Consider the following 22,333-nt stretch of genomic DNA (forward strand, 5'->3'; position numbering starts at 1 on the left):
AATTATGGTCATTATTATTGGCCACCTTGTTGAATCGGAGAAGTCATGTACCTTTTGATCCAATCTAATCCTTGCTTGAAGCCACAGGGTAATTCCGACCTTGTTCACATCCGTAGGATCCCAATGGTAACGTCATTAAACAATGGAAGGATCTTGAGGATTCTGATGGATTTGGTGTGATTCAGAACGAAATGGTTACGTCAAAAGAACCAGTACTTGGCACATGGATAATAGATGTAACTGCGACAGAAAGTGTATGTATTATTACAAGATTTGCTTCTTCTCGTTGCTGGTGGGTAATGCATTCTTCAAACAAAATATAAAAAAATAAAAAAATATTTTCTGTTATGTGTTGGTTAGTTTGGGTTACAGCGCCCCCTATGGTCAGATGATATTATCCTGTAAAAAGTAGGTTGTAAGATAGCAGTGTACTAGTATCTAAGGTTTTGTTCCGTTTCTCTTTTTAGGGTGTTTCTGAAGAAAAGGAGTTTGTCATCGACGAATATGGTATGTTTTGTCTTTAATTGTTCAACTTGTTCAACATTTTCAAATTAGAAACTAAGGATGCTTAAAAAATGACATCAACTGAGTGTAATAAACAAATGTCTATTTCTGGCTGAAATTGATAGTGTTGTCAGGGGCAACCACATGGAGTAACCAAATATGAACCCCAGTTGCTCATTGAAACAACCGTGAAATTAAATTCACTTATCACTGTGTTATATTCTGTTGTCATAGTAATAGTCAATTTCTGGACTTATTGTTTGGTAAATATTATTTAGGTTTATTTGAGAAAGGTAATGCAAATTCATGTTAAACGTAACAACCATATTTTAATGTGGACATCCAGTTTTTCAGAGTGGGGTGACTTTCCTCAATTGACATCCTGATATTGTTTTTAATTTTAATGCCTGGTTGAATTGTTATCCCTCTTTGCTTCTGCAGTTTTACCCAAGTATGAGGTGAGCTTGACGTTGCCATCATTCCTGGACGCCACTGTCCCCATCGCTGGAGCTACAGTCAAAGCTGAGTGAGTATTTCAATATATAGCTGAATATTATGTTGCCATGGTTACATCAGCTAATTACTCATTGTGTAATTGTGATGGCTGCTAATTTCCCAGTGAAATAGTGAAATATAAACTAGAATTTTTTTAATCATCAAGGAACAACTTTTTGGACTGCTGACATTATTTTTCTCTATTTTGGCAATCCACGGGGGCTTTTAGTTAGCGATGTGTATAACTTATTATAAGTTACTAGACCAAAACTTTTTTTTTTCTTGATGCTTGTGTTGTTTATTTATGCCAAGCTCTGTGACTTAACCACTAATTTTGACTTAAAATGTAGCAAACTTGGAAGACTAGCAAAAAAACTTTTCTCTACATTGGGCTTACTAGAACTAAAACTGCTGATTTTTGGTTTCCATTGCAATATTCCTACAAACATTGTTGGTGATGTGACACTTGGTACTTTGATTTCCATAGTAACTATAGTAACTATGATGATGTGAAGAAAAATTGCTGTTTATGATCTTTTTTGTATGGTTTCTTCCAGTGTGCCCTCTAAGCTGATATGACGCCTAACTGTCGCGTAAACAGTTGCTGTGATGCAACTATATGTATTTGTACTAATTCGGCGCATCATTGACGCAAAAAAAAAATTGTAAATTGTTATAGTGAGTTTGAAAACATTTTATTATTTTTGTGGAATTTGTAATTTAGTAAAATGAAATTCACATTTTATATACAAAATAAGTGTAAGAATGTAGAAAATCGGGAGCCGCAAGATTTTTATTCCTGTCTCAAGTCATCTACCGGTATATAGTCACATACAATTTTATTTTTTTCTTGAAGTCCGTTCTCTCTAGCAGTCAATTAACGAACTCAGTCATCTTGATTTTAGGGAGTTCCATTTTGACTAAGGATCCTTACAAAATCAGTCCCGTTAGACAGCACACTGGGTTTTTCATTTCAACTGAAGTTGTTACTTTCTAATGATTGTTAGGAAAGCCACAACAACCGCCATCAGCAATTTTCCCTCAAAAAATTTTTTTTTCAAAAGTTGCAAGGAAAGATTTTGATGAATAAATGTAAATTTATCCAATAATAGCTGCAAAAGTGTCAACCATTTTTCATTGGGCAAGACACAAATATTTTTTTAGTTATCTGATTCAGATCATCACCATTCCCGGGTCACAAGACAAAAATACACAGAATTTATTATTTATGAATTCAAGATGGCATGTATTTTATGGTGGGAACAACTTGTATTTACACATGCCAGTCAGGATTATAATGGACTATAATCATACGTCTATAAGTCTCATTCTTGTCCTATGTGTCTTTGTATGATTAAATTGTGTATTATATTTCAGATACACGTATGGAAAACCAGTTAAAGGCTCTGTCCTAATCACTCTGTCTTTGGTTGACTTGTATGGAGGTTTCATGCAGGAATCATATAATAATGGAAGGAGTAAAGAAATTACCATTTCCACGGTAACGATGTTGTTAAAACTGTCGTACTTTTTAAAAATATTGTGAATCAATTTAATTTTCTGAGAGACAATTTTTTGCTAATTGGAAAATTTGTATATGAAGGTATAATCATTTAACATGTGTGTACACTGCATATTATTTTTTCATGTGACTTTCCTGAAATTCAATTCAAATTCCAGATTTACACTGAGATTATTCCCATTTGATTAAAGCGGGGGAGTCGTCACCTGCCCATGCTTCAAATGGCCATAGCGTGTCACTGTTTAAAAACAAGCGTCTACCCATGAGCCTTTGCGTTTTTAGCGTGTGTTGTTATCGTCGCTTGGGACTCGATTCCCGCACATGCACATGTGACGACCCTCTCGCTTTAAGCATTGATTGTAAACTTTTGTGTTACAAAGCTCTACTGTCCTCTGCTTAGACTGGGGAGTCATGTGGATGCTGCAACTATCTGTCACATGCTTGGGTTATAATAATTTCTAATTTCTAATACAGCTGGATGGCAGCGCTGATTTTGAGATTAAAAAGTCTGATTTGGAATCCCTGAACAATGGCATTTATCCTGATGCATCTGAACTATCTGTCACTGCCGTGGTAACGGAAACATTAACTGGTCTAAGCCAGGAGACGACAACAACTGTAACCTGTCATAATAAGCCAGTTAAAGTGGAATTCCTGGAGATGACTCCTGACAATTTTAAACCCGGACTAACATTTAATGCCTTTGTAAGTGTTTATACAAATTTGCGTTTTTTTACGAAAAGTGAATCATTTCTAAATCACAGGTAAAGTATATACATGTAAGATGAAAATCAGAATTGGTAAGTTTGTGATTTTTCTTGTAAAACTGGACATAGAAGATATACAAGTTATTGAAAACAGTGCATAGAGTTGTTATACTCAGTTGGTTAACTCTCGTTTGTTTGTAAGTGTGTCATTGGACAATGAGTTCTAAGCTGTGGACATTACGTTTTTTTTTTTTCATTTTTTTGATTGAATCAAAATTGTGGTCTCCATCCCTAATGTATTTCTCCATAGGTGTCTGTCACGTTACAAGATGGTACCCCATTAAGAGCGTCTGATAGTCGACAGGTGCAAGTATCTACTAAGTATGATAGTAATTCCGCTAACGAACTTGAATTGAGTGTTCCTGACACTGGTCTCGTCACAATTACCATTCCTGATGTTCCTCCTCGTACACAGTCTATTTCAGTTTCAGTAAGTATTACTAACTATGCATATGGACGACTTGTTTAACAGTCACAAATATTGATTTCTTATTGGTCGTGCAGACAGAATAATTACCATTTTGTGAGTGCTTGTGCGTGCTCATTTTAGTCATGAAATATTTATTTCCATGTCATCACACTCGTGACAAGTCTCAAAGTACTTCATTGTCCAGTGATTGACTTCTCTTGTATTGGGTCTGCATTTTTTACAATGTCCTCAGTCGCCCATTATCCTCTGTCGTCTTGACAAATTATGTCTGTTAAAAGCCAGGTGCTGTTGCGAAAATTTCAAAATTTGTTATCAAAAACTAAAAGCAATGTAAAGCAATTTTATCAGTTTGGGCCAAATTTAAGATAGATTTCTGTGAAAATTACTAAAAAAGTGAACAAATTTACATGAATCTAAGCGAAAAAAAATTAGGAGCTCAAAGGGTTATGTGTATAGTATTTGTTTTGTTTTGTTTTTGTTACTAGGCATGGTACTATGACAATACTGATGAATGGCAGAGATCAAATATATATGCAGAAAAAGCCTTGTCGCCAAGCAGTAATTACTTGCAACTGACGACAGCAACTGACAGTCTGTCAGCTGGTGATAATGTCGCATTTACCGTTCGAGCAACAGAATCCATTTATAACTTTGTCTTTGAGGTAAAGTTACTGTATTTGAATATATTGTGTAAATGTTGTAACCTCGATAGTGTCAAGTATGATTTCAGTAAATTGTTATTTTTAGTAGAACCAACCTATGTAATGTCACATAAGATTTGTTCTTAAGCTAGAGCTTACTATATATCCCCACACTGAAATTGTAGACCCCAGATTTATTTGCCCTTGAATAATTATTCTAATTAGAGTGATAATTGTTTATTACAGGTCAAGTCGCGTGGTACCATTGTCACAACAGGTACTGTCAATGCAGCTGGCGCGTCAACAATGGATTTCCATTTGACTGCCACTCACGAAATGGCTCCTACCGCCAAAGTTGTCGTTTACTATGTTCGTAATGATGGAGAGGTTGTCGTGGACACAATGAATATTAATGTGGAAGGTACATTTGAAAATCAGGTAAGCATGAAAACTGAGAAACTGTCAAATCTTTCATTGCCAACGTCTCTCACCCTCTGCAAAATCATATTTATGTTTAATTAGGGCTAAACCATTCATCAAAATAGGGGGGATATGCAAGTCGATTTCGAAGTTCATGATAAAATAAATTTTGTGAATATGAGAGTTAGTTCATTCAATATAAATTAACTGCATGAATAACTTCAGCATATTCTACTTTACATCTGTTTTTGAATTATTCCTTTAAATTGTTTCTTTAAAGAGTCATTATAAGTAACTTCCATATTTTTTTCTACATTCTAATTAGATGATTACTCTTGGTACATATGCTTTGCTGTATGCATAGATGACTTTTTAGTCCCCGTTCAGACGAAGTCCGAAAACGGGGACTTATAATTCGGTCTCTGTCCGTGCGTCTGTGTGTCTGTGCGTCCGTCCGTCCGTCCGTCCGTCCGGAGTCGTATCTCAGAATCCCTTTGACCGATTCAGTTCATTCTTTGCATGTGCCTAGTACTTTATGTGGGACATATGCACATGCAGTGGTTTAGCGATTCTATTCAAAATGGCCGACTGGCAACCATCTTGTTTTTTGAAAATGTTGTATTTTGGACATGCTTTGTCAGTTGTCATTCAAATTTGGTACATAGATTATACATGTTAGGATACATGTCCATGACGATTTATTTTGCAATTGGATCAAAGATGGTTGATTGGCAGGCATCTTGTTTTTTTTTTATGTGGTATCTTGGATGTGCTCTGTCAAATTTGGCACATACATGTACTTTATACATGTTAGGATGCATGTCCATGACAATTTGTTTCAAAATCTGGTCAAGGATGGCCGATTGACAGCCATCTGACTTTTTGGCCTTACTACTATATTTCCACAATTTATGTACCATTTTCATCCGTATTTGGCACATACATCATACATATCAGTGTGTTTCATAATCAGATCAAAGATGGCCGATTAACGGCTGTTTTTATTTTTGGCCATATTACTACTACACGGAACATGTGTTTTGATGTAAATAAACAATCTGTTGTATACGCCACTTCAGTGTTCTCCCCAGAAAAATGTATCAGAGTGGCGGCTAATTTGCATATAATTTACATATCATTAGCATATGTCTGGAGGTAAAGAAAACAATAATGACAGGCTTGCATGGATGAAAATGTGTCTTTATTTTTTAACAAATTTATGTACAAGATTAAATGAATCTGCTGCTGTGTGATTTCTATGTAATGTTGATTCTTCGGACTTTCATGGAAGCCCAGTGATCTGCAGCTTTTGAGAACGCCGTGATTTTCTTTGCTTCCCACTTCTAATGACATGGCCTTCTTGTGCATCTCCGAGTGTGCGTGTTTATCGATAGCATATTTCGTAATATTTATACATGGCATAGAATTCCATACCAAAGAACTATTTCTGGATGTTTTTAAGTTGAATTTTCCACATATGTGACACAGCATTCCTAAAAGATAAGAAATAGGAGCGAGTCAATACTTGTATTTAAAAAATATCGTCATGATCAACACGAAAATAAACAAATTGCCGCCATTTTGAAAAGTCGCTAAACTAAAAAATTGCCACGATAAAATTTACCCAACTATTTCAAAACACAATACTACTAGTAGTTATTTTGATAAATCGTAGCCAACAATTTTTGAACTTCCAGAAAGAAAGTCATTTTCAAAAAAATGTTTCGACGATCGGCAAAAAATGAAGCCATACAAAAGTTTACTAAACTAGGTCAAAATACGCTTCCAAGTAAAACACTACAAATAAATACTTTTTTTTACCTTTGCCATCGGATGTTTCTCTCAGCCACGTATATTTTGTTGTCCATTGTGCATCAAATTCAGAGTTTAATTTTTTGCACCTTTCGTTGTAACATCATCTTGGACACGTTTAGTACCACTGCCGACAGGGGTACCGGTGACCGCGTTGCTGGTGGGTTTATCGCTCGCAACCAGGGGCCCAGCAGGGCGTTCTACGCGGAACCACGACGTAATATTTTTGCTGTTTGACATCGTTGCTTCTTCCAGCCGAATATGCTACTGAGAAAATACTCGCTATTACCCCAATTAAATTGGGCGAAAGTGTTTATTGTCAAAGTACGAAGCTGTATTAGTCCATTGTCTTTGCGTAATCACTGACATGTTTCCATTCACACCTGATTTGGCTCACAGTACCGGACGCTGATGACGCTGACTAACAGATTCACACGTGTATTTACAAGCTAAAACAAAGAGTAACAGGAAATGCCACAGAGTAGCGGGCAATCTCTCAGAGTAGTGGGCAATCTCTCAGAGTAGCGGCATAAATAATAGAGTAGCGGCCCCGCTAAAACGCTTTGGGGAGAACACTGCACTTTCAACTCAAGTTTAAAGGACACGCTCGCGACAACCCCTCCGCTTTAATATGACGAGCACAAAGAGAACTTTCAAAAATTTAACGGGGACTGTGTCATTTTCAATGACTTGTTCCACTCTATGCTGTGACATTCATGTCTTGTCATATTTATTACATAGATCTTTCACCTGTGTAATTTCACTCATCATCACTCAGATATAGTCTCTATTGTGGAGTCCAATCTCAAGATTTCCCCAAACATTTACTTGTGAACATCCTGCTCTAAGGGCTTTGTGGTGTAATATTTGTTGATCAACACATTCGTATCAAAACACTTCAGTGAAGTGTCCTTTAGCTACATATATTGATTACTATTTAAACTGCTTATTTCTTTTTCAACTTTAGGTTGCCTTAGAATTGAGTACAGATGAAGCCTTGCCGGCTGATGAAGTGAACATCGTTGTGAACTCCAGCCCCAATTCCTATGTTGCTATTCTAGCTGTGGATCAAAGTGTATTGTTATTGAGAGGCGGCAATGACATTACACAGCAACAGGTTTGTCATTTATGTATAGTCACCATATCCTCTTTCTTTGCTTAAATGCACCATCCTTATTTATGATATGAAAATATCTTGTTTTTATTAGTTCCATTTTTTTGACGTAAATTAAATGTCCTACGTGTATTCACTTCCAGGTAATTGATGAAATCAGGACATATGAAGATGAAGAAACACTAGGATGGGGTGGTGGTGGACCAATGCCGATGAATGATATGATAATGTTTAGAAGAAAGAAAAGATCTGCATTGAAGAGAAGCAAGAGAATGATATGGCCAGGTTATTGGTCACCGGGTGGAAATGATGCTGCATCTTTATTCAGTGTAAGTTGGCGGTTAGTTTCTTTCGTCTCTATATGCTTCAGTGGTTTCAATAGGTTAATAAGGTTACTTTTTTATTCACGCTTTCTGATATGATAATAGATTAATGCATGGGGTTCTGCATCAGGGGCTGATACAGGATTTTTTTTTTATCGGGAGGGCCAAACTTTAAAATCGCCAGATAAGTTAATAATTTTTTTATATCATACAAAAACAAATTGAATAAATCTGCCACTGTACATGTGTGTGTGTGCTGATGTTTTTGTCATTAACATCTTTAATTAATGATATTCCCAGAAATTTATTAGTCCAATTTTTTTTCAAATTGCATATAGTATGTATCAATTTATAATCGCTTTTCAATTTTAATTTAATATTCATTTGAATTTTGAACATTTTATCGTTAAATATTTAGGTGGGTTAATATCTTGTTTAAATTTCTTGACACAATTATAATGACTGTATTTTATCTGAATTATTATCTCTAATTAGAATGCTGGTTTATTGGTGCTGTCAGATGCCTTGGTGTATGATGCATTTCCAACAAATAATTGGAGTAAGTCCTATAAAGGTTTGTAAGGGTGTCAAATAAACTACATGACCACTGTACCCAACACGATTTCTGATTTTATACATGTTATCTACATGCTTTTCAACCACTAGCATGCCTACTTCTCAATAGACCATTTTCCGTTCACTGCGAGAATCACGCATTATGCGTGAAATCGAACATAAAAACAGGACAAACAAAGGTCATAGCGTCGTAGTCGCGTCAAACATCGTGTGGGATTCGACAAACGCGAAAGTATTTCGGGGACATTTCCATGCTTAATAATGTGCTGTTCACATTTGATGATAGGCAATTTCGATTAAGTAAGGGTATTCGGAAGCAATATTCCTCTGTCGAAGATCGGCCGGTGAATGTAAGCTACGAAATAAAAAAATTCTAGTTCAAAATCAAATCGTTCGATTTTTGCGACAGACGTTCGACGCGCGTCTTTCATGCATCTCGCAAGATCTCGCAATTGTACGGAAAATCACCTATTTTTGGACCTTGTGACATATACTAACAAATTTGCGGTTATTATGCAGTGATCATTGCTGATTAATTTTTGTTCCAAGCCACGCTTTTGGGCTCCTTTTGCAATGTATCGTACATACAATATTCCTTATTGATACATCTCCATTCGATGCAAACTCAAGGCCTGGATCACCAGTAGGTAGCAATGGCTGCTGCAAGATAAAAGAGAATTGTTACGTTTCACTGATTATGTAAACAGACAATGAACTTGATGTGTAATTATGGCCAGAATACTTATAATTCTCATTGTAACTAGTCCATTTTGAAATGCACAGCGCAATGTGGTAGCGCTTACAGCTTTATTGAAGGGGAAAAATACCTCTTGTGTATGTTGCGTCATGTTTGACACCCTTGCATGTCCCTTCCTCCTATGTATTCATACATATTATTTCTGCTATTATTGTTCTTGTCTTTGCAGTTTAATGCGTCTGTATGTATGTTTGAATGTCTTATTGGATTTTGTTGATTAGTTTTTGGTTTAAATCTGTGCATATTAATTACCTAATTTGCATGATAATTTTTAGCTGTTCCACTGACATTTTAAGAACGGTTTAATAGATTATGTTGAAACTGGATACATAGATGATTTGGAAAGATTTGCAGACCTGAATAGTTTTAGGTAAAATTCTATGCATGTTAATTACCTAATTTGTGTAATAATTTTGGCTTTTCCAAACAAAATCTCAAGTACTATTAAGATATCTATGCATAATAATTAGTTAATTTGCATAATTACCCAATTTTCTACCTATATCTCAAAAAACAATTATTGCATTTCAATAAGAATTGGTATATGAAGTACCTGGGAACAATACTAAAGATTCAATTAGTATAATTGCTAATGTGCATAATCATCATATTTCATTGAAATTTGATGCTCTGGGTAATCAGACATAATTAGTTTAATGTTGAAAAACATTCTTATTGAATCTTTAACTTTTATTAGATAATTTCTGGTATCTCAAAAAATAAGATTTAAATTGAACTTGTGGTAGAGGTGCTCTGGAATAAATTTGTCTGAAAACCACAGATGTGTAAAATCAAATTTATTTTATAAACTTCAATGATATAGATCACATTTTTTGCATGTTGTGCTTTTCAAATAGCAGACAAAATTAGAAGCCAAGCTTCTTGTTTGATTGGCTAATCTTAAACTTGTATACGTCTCTAAAACTTCTAAGCTTTCTTTGATTTGTTATGTCATAACATGAGCACATAGCCCCTGTCTGGCTTTAGTCAGACCACTGTCACAACATGAGCACATAGCCCCTGTCTGGCTTTAGTCAGACCACTGTCACAACATGAGCACATAGCCCCTGTCTGGCTTTAGTCAGACCACTGTCACAACATGAGCACATAGCCCCTGTCTGGCTTTAGTCAGACCACTGTCACAACATGAGCACATAGCCCCTGTCTGGCTTTAGTCAGACCACTGTCACAACATGAGCACATAGCCCCTGTCTGGCTTTAGTCAGACCACTGTCACAACATGAGCACATATCCCCTGTCTGGCTTTAGTCAGACCACTGTCACAACATGAGCACATAGCCCCTGTCTGGCTTTAGTCAGATCACTGTCACAACATGAGCACATAGCCCCTGTCTGGCTTTAGTCAGACCACTGTCACAACATGAGCACATAGCCCCTGTCTGGCTTTAGTCAGACCACTTTCATCTGTCATAACATGAGCACGTAGCCCCTATCTGGCTTTAGTCAGACCACTGTCATAACATGAGCACATAGCCCCCATCTGGCTTTAGTCAGACCACTGTCATCTGTCATAACATGAGCACGTAGCCCCTATCTGGCTTTAGTCAGACCACTGTCATAACATGAGCACATATCCCCTGTCTGGCTTTAGTTAGACCACTGTCATACATTGTAACATGAGCACATATCCCCCGTTTGGCTTTAGTCAGACCACTGTCATAACATGAGCACATAGCCCTGTCTGGCTTTAGTTAGACCACTGTCATAACATGAGCACATATCCCCTGTCTGGCTTTAGTTAGACCACTGTCATAACATGAGCACATATCCCATGTCTGGCTTTAGTTAGACCACTGTCATAACATGAGCACATATCCCCTGTCTGGCTTTAGTCAGACCACTGTCATAACATGAGCACATATCCCCTGTCTGGCTTTAGTTAGACCACTGTCACAACATGAGCACATATCCCCTGTCTGGCTTTAGTTAGACCACTGTCATAACATGAGCACATATCCCCTGTCTGGCTTTAGTTAGACCACTGTCACAACATGAGCACATATCCCCTGTCTGGCTTTAGTTAGACCACTGTCACAACATGAGCACATATCCCCTGTCTGGCTTTAGTTAGACCACTGTCATAACATGAGCACATATCCCCTGTCTGGCTTTAGTTAGACCACTGTCATAACATGAACACATAGCCCCTGTCTGGCTTTAGTTAGACCACTGTCATATCATGAGCACATATCCCCTGTCTGGCTTTAGTTAGACCACTGTCATAACATGAACACATAGCCCCTGTCTGGCTTTAGTTAGACCACTGTCATATCATGAGCACATACCCCATGTCTGGCTTTAGTTGGACCACTGTCATATCATGAACACATAGCCCCTGTCTGGCTTTAGTCAGACCACTGTCACAACATGAGCACATATCCCCTGTCTGGCTTTAGTTAGACCACTGTCATAACATGAGCACATATCCCCTGTCTGGCTTTAGTTAGACCACTGTCATATCATGAGCACATAGCCCCTGTCTGGCTTTAGTTAGACCACTGTCATATCATGAGCACATACCCCATGTCTGGCTTTAGTTAGACCACTGTCATAACATGAGCACATATCCCCTGTCTGGCGTTAGTTAGACCACTGTCATAACATGAGCACATAGCCCCTGTCTGGCTTTAGTTAGACCACTGTCATATCATGAACACATAGCCCCTGTCTGGCTTTAGTCAGACCACTGTCATAACTGTCACTATCATTATCATTATCTCTTTAGGGTCTGACGAAGATATGTTGTTCGCCATGGCTCCTGAAATGGCCAATGGTGTGATGGATGACACAGCGGAAGTAGAGGCAGCAGCAGGAGGAGATGGTGGTGGTGGTGAACTGCAAAAAGTAGAACGAATTCGAAAATTCTTCCCAGAAACATGGCTATGGGAAGATAAAATCACAGGGTAAGATGGGTATTTGACTTTGTACTGTATAGTAATTCTCAAAGTATTTAATGCATTTTCTTTTTACCTGTTTTGTAAATATTAATTTTGAAGATATCAGTTGAGTAAAATTAGCTGTGGTTTTGTGGTTCTGGGGTCATGTTCTGATCTAACATTTCAGAAAACAAAAATACCATTACAATTTTTCAAGGAACCCTCCAATGCTTGACAAATTTTGATTTGTTATTTTTTCTTTTAATTATTATACTAGTTTCATTTTGAAAACATTTAACTTTCAGTCTGTGAACACCACTATTTCAATATTTCCCAGAATTTATAGTGGTTAATGTATCTTTGCATAGAGATAACGTGGTGGCTTTATGAACAATAAAAACATGAAGAAATCAAATGAAGATACAAATAGAGAAGACGTATCAGCAAATTTTTATCAAAGTCTTGTTGTCTTAAGAATCCCTGAAAGTTTGTCTTGTGGAACATTTTTTTCTTTTGCCAAATTACAATACTTATTAGATCGAGTATGTGGGACTGGTGTATATGCTCCAAATGTAATTAATTTGCAGTGAAATTAATTATACCTATTTATTATAATAGCAGACAATTCTGCTGACTTTCATAACTAACTCACACTCCTACCCCTCTCAATTATGGTTTTCTCCTCAATTACATCTCTGTGGTACATCTAGGCATTATTCATTGCTCTATAATGTACATGTAAATAGAAAGCCTGTTTTGGCTTTTTTGTGTGTAAACAACTCTCATACAAGTACATGTATATATATTAAGTAAAACCCAATACCACTACACCACATGTTCACAAAAATAATGTATATATACATTTGAGCCCTTGTTGGATTTTATTCTTCTCCTCTTGAAATTTGAATATTACATTTATTTTAGAAATGATGGTAAAGCAGTCTTCACTAGCACTGTTCCAGATACCATCACTTCATGGGTGACCAGTGCTCTCTCTGTGTCCTCAGATAATGGAATCGGTGTGGTTCCATCCCCAGCTACGGTAATAGTTCTCTTTTAATATTAAATGTGTATTGAAATCTAACAATAATATAAATGTATTTTTCTTTATGATCATTGGCATAAATACTGTAAAATACTTTTTGGAATTATTTTTGCTAAATAGACCTTTTTTCACTGATTTTGGTGAGTTGAATGTAAAATAAAGGAAAAAAGGTATATACGCTGGATTTTATTTTCACCGAATCATTCCTTTAGTGAAAATTAATTATTACTACATACAGTATGCAAATAATTAATTATATTCTTGGAAATAATATCATTATATGATATCAACAATGCTCTAATTGTTTATTACTTTGCAGTTACGAGTGTTCAAACCGTTCTTCATCACGCTGAATATGCCGTATTCTGTGGTACGAGGTGAAGATCTAGTTTTGCAAGCCTTGGTGTTCAACTATATGAGCAAAGACTTATCGGTATGCATCACTTACATTGCAGTTGACATCACAAAACCTAGTGTTTAATTAAATGCTGTTTTTGGGTGCTACAGCTGTGTTTTGGTGCTACAGCTGTGTTTTGGTGCTACAGCTGTGTTTTGGTGCTACAGCTGTGTTTGGTGATGCAGCTGTCTTCAGATGATGCAGCGCTCTTTGATGATGCAGCTATCTTTGGGGTGCTGTAGCTGTTTTTGGTGATACGACTGACTTTGGGTGATGCTATGCATTTTTAGCTCCGCTGTCGACTTTGACGAGCGGAGCTTATCATATGAGTGATTGTCCGTCCGTCGTCGTCCGTGTCAATGTTTTACTTTTTCGACTTCTTCTTGAAAATTACAAGCCTGAATGCTTTGATACTTGGTGTATATGTACCTTGGGTAGACCTCTCTCAGATTTGTTCATTTCATGATCATATCTTCAATTCTCTAATTTTGGTGAATATTTTTGTCATTTTTGGTAATATTTTCGACTTCTAGTTAAAAACCACAAGTCAAATTGCTTTGATATTACATATATAGGTACTACATGTGGACCTCTCTCAGATTTGTTCATTTTGTAATGATATCTTTAATTCTCTAATTTTGGTGAATATTTTTGGTAAAATGTGATATTTTCAACTTCTTTTTAAAAACCGCAAGTCCAATTGCTTTGATATTACATATATAGGTACTACATGTGGACCTCTCTCAGATTTGTTCATTTTGTAATGATATCTTTAATTCTCTGATTTTGGTGAATATTTTTGTCATTTTTGGTAAAAAGTGATATTTTCAACTTCTTGTTAAAAACCACAATCATTTATGGTGAAAAATAATATTTTTGAATTCTTGTTGAAAACAGCAAGTCCCATTGCATTGATACTACCCTGGTATGCATATTGTTCATTTTCTAATGATATCTTCTGTTCTTTAATTGAAATGTGCATTGCTAACAGCGGAGCTATCTCAGCCGAGAGGCTGCTTGTTTTTCTTTTGGTATATGGAAAGTCGTACACATGTAACTGCAGCCTATATTTGCATTAATATACATACACTGTTCTTTCCAAAAACACCACAGTCTTTGTGCTGCATCATGTTTCAGTATTTCAAACATGTGATTCTCAGGAATATATTGTATGCAAAATGAATTTGACAAATTTTTTTTTAGCTCTGCTGTTGACTTTGTCGAGCGGAGCTTATCATATGAGTGATTGTCCGTCGTCTGTGTCAATGTTTTACTTTTTCAACTTCTTCTTGAAAACTACAAGCCTGAATGCTTTGATACTTGGTGTATATGTACCTTGGGGAGACTCTTAGGTTTGTTCATTTCATGTTGATATCTTCAATTCTCTAATTTTGGTAAATATTTTTGTAATTTTTGGTAAAAAGTGATATTTTCGACCTCTTGTTAAAAACCAAAAATTCAATTGCTTTGATATTACATATATAGATACTACATGTAGACCTTTCGCAGATTTGTTCATTTCGTGATGATATCCACAATTCTCTAATTTTGGTGAATATTTTTGTCATTTTTGGTAAAAAGTGATATTTTCGACTTCTTGTTAAAAACTGTAAGTCCCATTGCATTGATACTATGTATATTGTTCATTTTCTAATGATGTCTTCAGTTCTTTAATTGAAATGTGCATTGCTAACAGCGGAGCTATCTCAGCCGATAGGCTGCTTGTTTTTTCTCATTTTTTCTTGTGTTTATTATTTATTGTTAACAAATTTGTTAGGCAATCACAACCAATCACAAAAATTTCATGTTTATGAAATATTATACATATGCACATCAATTTGTTTAACGATCTGCCATTTTTGTGCTAAAAAATCATCAAAATCAAGCATTTATGGATGGATTTTGTTCAAACTTGGTACATACATTGAACATTATGGAACCTTGATGCATGTCATTTTATTTTTCAGAACAGATTTAAAATGGCCGACTGGTGGCCATTTTGTTTTAATGAATGCAGTTCTAGCGCCATATCTCTGCCATGCTTTGACTGATTATGTTCAAATTTTGCACATTTTTATGTATCTTTCTATAACTTTTTTGTTTATTTTGGATTAAATGGGCATATTTCTCCATTCTCTGTAGGTTGTAGTGACGCTGGCAAAATCTGATAAGTATGACAATATACAATACACAGCTACATCTGGTAACGAATTGGAGCCTCAGTACACATCAGAAGATAAGGTACAAACCATCAATTTGTCATTATTCTAACAAAACTTAGATTTTATTTTTCACCATGTAAAGTAGAAGTTGATTATTCTTCATTATAAAAGCTTGGAATAGTAACAGGTTCTCAAATTTTGATTTTTCTACGATTTGACTTGACTGTGATTATAACAAGTATTAAAAATTAAGCATGCATTATCAAACTGCCACAGGTGGCCTTGGGACATCAGTAATTGACCCATATTTGTATCTCATCTTATCGTGTAGTAAATTTGATAATTCTAATCTGTTCATGAAATCCTTGTCTCTGTTGCGTATTTGGATTTGGTTGGTGACCCTGCTCCCAAACAAACATCGACCCAATAACAAATCTAGCAGTAATACATTTCCCATGTACATTACTTGCAATCTGATTCTTGTATGTTTCACAGACCTATACAAAAATGGTGAATTCCGGACAAGGAGTGTCCTTTTCATTCCCAATAACCCCACGTGATATTGGCTTCATTGAGGTGACGATCTCTGCACAGTCATCTGATGCTGCCGACGCAGTCACTAGGCTTCTGTTAGTTAAGGTAAGATTTAAACTGTTGGTTATCCTTGCAAGTAACTGGTCTGTATTATGTGATGAACCATTATAGACCCTCAGGATTTTGTATGGACATGGTCATTAATATCTTATCACAATTGTTTTTTTCAATTTTTTTTTTGTTACATATCACTTTCGAACATTGAATATAACTGTTGTCTGTATCGACTTTTTTTATGTGGTAATTGTGACTGCCGACATTCAGAGCATATTGCCACCGAGCCCACATCCCACAAGTTTTGGCTGTGACCATATTCATCATGACATTATATCAGTTTCCATTCACTTTCCATAGCAGGATAGAGCTTATTTGAACATATATGGTGGTGGATATTACATGCGCTTTCATGTTGATTTGTGTTGGTGAACACATTTTTAAAAATATTGAATAATAATTATTCAATTATTCATTATTCATGGTAAACGACTATTTAAATATTCAGAATTCAGAATCATGTTAGTTTCATTGCAGACTAACTGTTATACAAGATAGCTGTATAAATGCATATAAATGTGGATATTCTTTTCTAATTTTCATTTCAAAAAACACTCATTCAAACACAGGGACTTTAATATTCATGTTGTTTTGTCTGATGATTCAGCTCTAACCCAGATTTTACCCAAGAAGGGTCAACCCTATAAAAAACGATGTGAAGACGATCGTCAAAATGGCGATGAACTGAAAATTTGGTATAAGCTGGCACCCGCATATACGAGCCACTGTGGCCTACACCACTAAGCTACACGAATGAGAAAATGGAATACGGACGTACGAACTGAGAACGAGTACATTACCCGGGGAAACCATGAACTCGATACTCGTGTTTTTCAGACGTTCCGGAGGACCCTCCTTTTAGTGTCCAACTACTAGTAGACTATGAAGAGCCTCGTCTCGAAATATATTACTGGGAACTAGTACACTAGGGTTAGGGTGATTCACGAATCGCAAATCATAATTCATAACGGTTGGGAATACGTGAGAGTGAGAGATTAAGCACAAGGTTTTGTATGACGTTTGAAGAAGTGATAGCAAAAATAATTAATTATTATTAAAAAATAAATTTACAATAGGGACTTAAAGAAGTGTGTGGGCAACTTGGCTGTGTTAGTAAATTAGGCACCTGCATGATAAAAAAAAAAATTGCACACATAAGCAATGAATCATCAAATTAAGGATGACTTGTCAGAGTTTATGAAATGTACTAGTATGTAAATGTATAGGATATTTGTGACTGGTTGATAATTAGGATTTTTAATTAATTTGTTGTAGCCTGAAGGAGTGCCAGTGTCAAGTACACAATCGGCCATGATAGAACTGATTACTACAGACCAAACTGAGGAAATCTTCACCATATCTTTACCTCCTGTTGGTGTAGTAGAAGGATCCGTCAGAGCTGAACTTTTAGTTACAGGTATGTGATACTAAAATAATACACTCCCTCACACATGGCTTTTGTTGCATATGGAAGTTATTTTCACGAGTGAAGCGGTGTATCCCTTGGCCGTACTGTCACCAGTGAAGCTAGTGAAAATGCAGCAGAATACACCGCATCTCAAGTGAAAATAACTTCCATATGGAACGAAAGCCACAGGGAGGTTTTAGGGTTCTGTTATTATTACATATGTTCCATACTTGATTATTTTATATTAAAGAAGAACGTGCAACAAACCAGGATGGAATTTAGGTCGGGGAACCTCATTATTGCCCATTAATATGTTCCAAGATAGTGTCACGCCCTAGCAGCGCGTGTCAATGTAGGACAAGTGTCGCTGTCTGTGTGAAAATAAAATAATCAAACCTCTAATCTGAGTCACTGTCCGAATAAATAACTTGTGGACATTTAGTTAAGGCCACGACAGAACCAGAACTTGAACTGGATGACTATGAAACACAGTTTATGTTGAAGTAAAAAGTTGCTCCACAGAATTGTGCATTGAGAAACATGCCATGCAACTGCGGTACTCCACTGACGGGATGACTTTTGTTGACAACGGTCGTCACTGAGCTGCACGCTACAACTTCATTTGCGATGTTGCTTGCTGGTTGTGGATTGAATGAGTCTTGGTTACCAGTTAAAATGTTGCTCATTTGGCGAGTAACTGAGTAACGCCGCAATATCGCCAGCAGAAACCTCCTTGTATCTCAATGTTGATGGTTGCGGCTCCATAGTAATCGCTGATTTTTCTGCGCGTGGATCTTCCAAGAGCCCTTCAAGGTTTATAAAACTCAGTTTCCAGCTTGTCAACATACATAAAGTTCTCCTAATTGTATTATTCCATGTGCTGTACACCTATTGAACGATTTGAACCGGATAAAAGTAGCAGACGAAAATGTGTTTACAAAATAAAAATAGTTCGGTAGCCACTGGAAATACCATGTTCATTTGCATATTGACCGTGAAAATTAGTTAGTCAAAATAAGTGACTGCCTAAAAGTACCATTACTGTTCATGTACCCCAAGGGAAAAATATTGTTCTTCAAAAGATTGTTTATTGCTACTATGTTTCGAAAACCAGTACTCCTGAAGGGACTACTTTTTTTGCTCTCAGACCTCATTTTCATATGGGGTGTGGAAATACTGATTTTGATTTCAGGGACAAATCAAAATAAACATATGTAATAATTTTACATATGTAATAATTTTAGTTATGTCAGAATAAAATAACAACCACCAAGAACTTCATATTTTTAGTTCCCGTTTGGATGCAGTTCGAAAACGAGGACTTATGTTTTGACCTTCGTGTGTGCGTGCGAGCGTCCGGACCTGTATCTTAGAAATGCCTGGACCAATCACAATCAAACTTCACACATATATCATACATGATATTATACATATGCACATCAATTTGTTTCACGATATGATTCAAGATGGCCTAATGGCGGCCATTTTTGTGCTCAAAATCATCAAAATCAAGCATTTTTCGGCTGTTTACAGATGGATTTTGTTCAAACTTGGTATATACATTAGACATTATAGGACCTTGATGCACATCATTTTGTTTTTAAGATAAGATACAAAATGGCCGACTGGTGACCATTTTGGTTTTAATGATTGGGTTTCTAGAGCCATATGCTTTGACTGATTATATTCAAATTTTTATATATTCGTTATACATCATGTTATATATATATACACATGTATTCAAAATGGCTGATTTTGAATGCTGTTCCAGAGCAATATCTCTCAATATGGACAAGTACTTTTTTGACGATCAGATACAAATGTCAATCATTTTAATGTTAAAAAAATCATATTCCTGACATGGTTATATTTCAGCTATATTACTATAAACAAAACTATATATCTTAAATTTGATAACTAACGGGGACTGTGCCATGCATGGCTTGTTTTGAATTAACTCTGTCATTTACACTTTTTTTTTTCTTGTCGAAACAGAATTCTGCAATTTTGATGTTAGTAATGACTTCACTTAACATTCTCACAAATAGTATCTCAGCATTCTGTATTTGGTAATTTGGTATTGGACAGATTTTTTTTTCTTTTTTTGTCTACACGATGTTTTCCATCATTAAACATTTGTTGTGGCCTCAAATTTTCTAGTTCTAACCTTATAATGTTTTAATTTTAACTTTCTAATTTTTGCCTTTCAGCTTTCAAATTGAGTCATTTTTTTTTACAGAAATTAGTATAAATCATTTGGATTAGATCACATGTAGATTGAAACAATGCAACTGTCCCCCCTCATTTACTTATAATAATTTTATTTGTTGTCGTTTTCAGGTGATCTGTTAGGAGTAGCTATGAATAACTTGGAACAGTTACTACGAATGCCGACTGGATGTGGTGAACAGAACATGATTGGATTTGCACCAGACGTGTTCATATATAAATACTTGGTGAATACCAATCAGGACAATAATGAAATTAAACAGAAAGCGCTTAATTTTATGACACAAGGTTAGACACTGATTTTGTTAATTTGTTACGTAACTATGACATGATTGTAAGTTAATGTGAGCATTTGATGACTCTTAAGGGTAATGTAGGATGCAGGTTTCTGATAAAGTAACGAGTCAATGTTGTTATGTGATACTCTCGTACTTTATAATTATGTATCAATATGATGGATAGAAACTCAAAACCATGAGTTGATGAAGTGGTTTTATATCTTTCTCTTTATGATAGGATTAACGCATTGATCTGTAAATTTCAGTCAATTAAAAAAAACAACACATTCATCTAGCTTTAAGTTGCGCATCTTGTTCACAGTGTGTTGGTGTTACATTGTATTCTATCTCTGGAATCCTAAACAAGCAACTGCTTAATGAACTTTATATTATTATTATCGGTGGTCCCTGGGAAGTGGGGGTGGGGGGTGGGGGGCTTCTACTATATCATCTATTTAGGGAGCATAAGAATGGGGTGACTATATATAACTGTAGGTGATGTGACAGTGGTCACATGAGACAGTCACGTTCTGGATTTTCATTTGAGTGATTCGATATACGCAAGTAATTTTTTAAAAACAACCACAACCATGTAATTTGTTATGTATCTATAGCTCATTAAAAATAATATCTGTGTGAAGATGCCATCCATAAATGTATTCTCTTATCAAAATTTATATTATTTTGAAGTATACTTATAGCGATAAATACAACTAAAGTATACATACTTTAAAGAGCGGTGGTCGTCGTGCCGCGTCCTGTTCGATATGGGACTCATAGCGACGTATACAACGCGTGTAAAATACATTGTTTATTTACATGAAATTCGAACACGCGCTGCGCGACGACCACCAAGTATACTTGCTGCATCATGTGAAATATTCTTTAAGTACATTGAATTTGAAATATTGAAGTATATTTTAAGTACTGTGGAATACTTTATTTTCGCTGGAATTAATTTTCGCTGAAAAGGCTTTTTGGGCATTCTTTATGGAATTTATTTTCACTGATTTTTTTGATGAGTTGAATGTGAAATATAGGAAAAAATAAAGTATATTCGCTGGATTATATTTTCACGGAATCATCCCTTCAGCGAAAATAGCAAAAATAAATTCCAAGCGAAAATAAAGTATTCTACAGTATACTTACACCAATGAGTTTTGAAAAGGATTCTAATAGGCAATTATTATCTTACAACCAATTGATGAGAAGATATTGATTGAAACGTTGGGGTATTTTGGAGGTAAAGGTTTCATCTCCATCTCGTATATTTTGGCAGGTTACCAGCGTGAGCTTAACTACAAACACGAAGATGGCTCCTTCAGTGCTTTTGGTGCTCGTGATGACTCTGGCAGTAATTGGCTGACTGCATTTGTTGTCAAATCTTTCGTGCAAGCAATGGATTTCGTGTTTATCGATCCTAAGATTATTATTGATGCCTCTAGTTGGTTGGTGGATACACAAAGCAACGATGGTTCATTCCCTGAAGTCGGCAAAGTGGTGGATGGAGCCATGATTCAGGTTTGTGCATATCTGGCATTTTACTTAATTCTTAATATTTGTGGTCGTATTGTTCAGTTTTTGTTTGTATTAAAGGTACCGGCATGTGCATTTTTGTTTGAGCCAGCAAATCTTTCCATACATCCATTTCATACTCATATGACATTGCATTTCCCCGTTTTATAAATTCTTATTTGTGTAAGATATGTAACATCTTCACCAGTCAAGATTCATTTATTCAGCTCGCTATTATACCTTGGCAGAATTCCCACTGTAAACCTGTATTCACCGCCAACGAAATAAACAATGGCATGCTCTATAATGTGTTTTCATAGTAAATGAAACACAAAGTTGTGTTGTGATGTGTTTCCTTTGGAAATCAAACACAAAGTTGTGTTGTGATGTGTT

The 22,333-nt window shown here is 35.9% G+C and overlaps 1 protein-coding gene and 1 long non-coding RNA gene across 3 annotated transcripts in view; one reads left to right on the plus strand and one right to left on the minus strand.

The window, feature by feature from the left end:
- Positions 1–22,333, plus strand: part of LOC100375357 (CD109 antigen-like) — a 45,941-nt gene that overhangs the window by 14,685 nt on the left and 8,923 nt on the right. The window contains exons 6-24 of one of the 2 annotated variants that reach the window (XM_085500190.1): positions 117–254; positions 468–507; positions 946–1,030; positions 2,377–2,500; positions 2,996–3,226; positions 3,539–3,718; positions 4,204–4,380; positions 4,606–4,797; positions 7,559–7,708; positions 7,849–8,034; positions 8,524–8,602; positions 12,108–12,285; positions 13,183–13,300; positions 13,623–13,736; positions 15,843–15,941; positions 16,358–16,501; positions 17,786–17,927; positions 20,259–20,435; positions 21,705–21,946. In XM_085500190.1, the coding sequence (XP_085356316.1) occupies positions 117–254; positions 468–507; positions 946–1,030; positions 2,377–2,500; positions 2,996–3,226; positions 3,539–3,718; positions 4,204–4,380; positions 4,606–4,797; positions 7,559–7,708; positions 7,849–8,034; positions 8,524–8,602; positions 12,108–12,285; positions 13,183–13,300; positions 13,623–13,736; positions 15,843–15,941; positions 16,358–16,501; positions 17,786–17,927; positions 20,259–20,435; positions 21,705–21,946 (2,796 nt within the window). The remainder of the gene's footprint in view (positions 1–116; positions 255–467; positions 508–945; positions 1,031–2,376; positions 2,501–2,995; positions 3,227–3,538; positions 3,719–4,203; positions 4,381–4,605; positions 4,798–7,558; positions 7,709–7,848; positions 8,035–8,523; positions 8,603–12,107; positions 12,286–13,182; positions 13,301–13,622; positions 13,737–15,842; positions 15,942–16,357; positions 16,502–17,785; positions 17,928–20,258; positions 20,436–21,704; positions 21,947–22,333) is intronic. The other variant, XM_085500191.1, reaches the window with a different exon arrangement.
- On the minus strand, positions 5,959–6,661 carry LOC144347725 (uncharacterized). The gene is made up of 2 exons (XR_014929812.1): positions 6,601–6,661; positions 5,959–6,272 (listed from the first exon to the last, which is right to left on the minus strand). It is a non-coding gene; the product is annotated as an uncharacterized LOC144347725 (long non-coding RNA).

The sequence above is a fragment of the Saccoglossus kowalevskii genome, chromosome 6 (genome assembly GCF_978046115.1).
Source record: "Saccoglossus kowalevskii chromosome 6, keSacKowa6.1, whole genome shotgun sequence".
Classification (NCBI taxonomy): domain Eukaryota; kingdom Metazoa; phylum Hemichordata; class Enteropneusta; family Harrimaniidae; genus Saccoglossus; species Saccoglossus kowalevskii.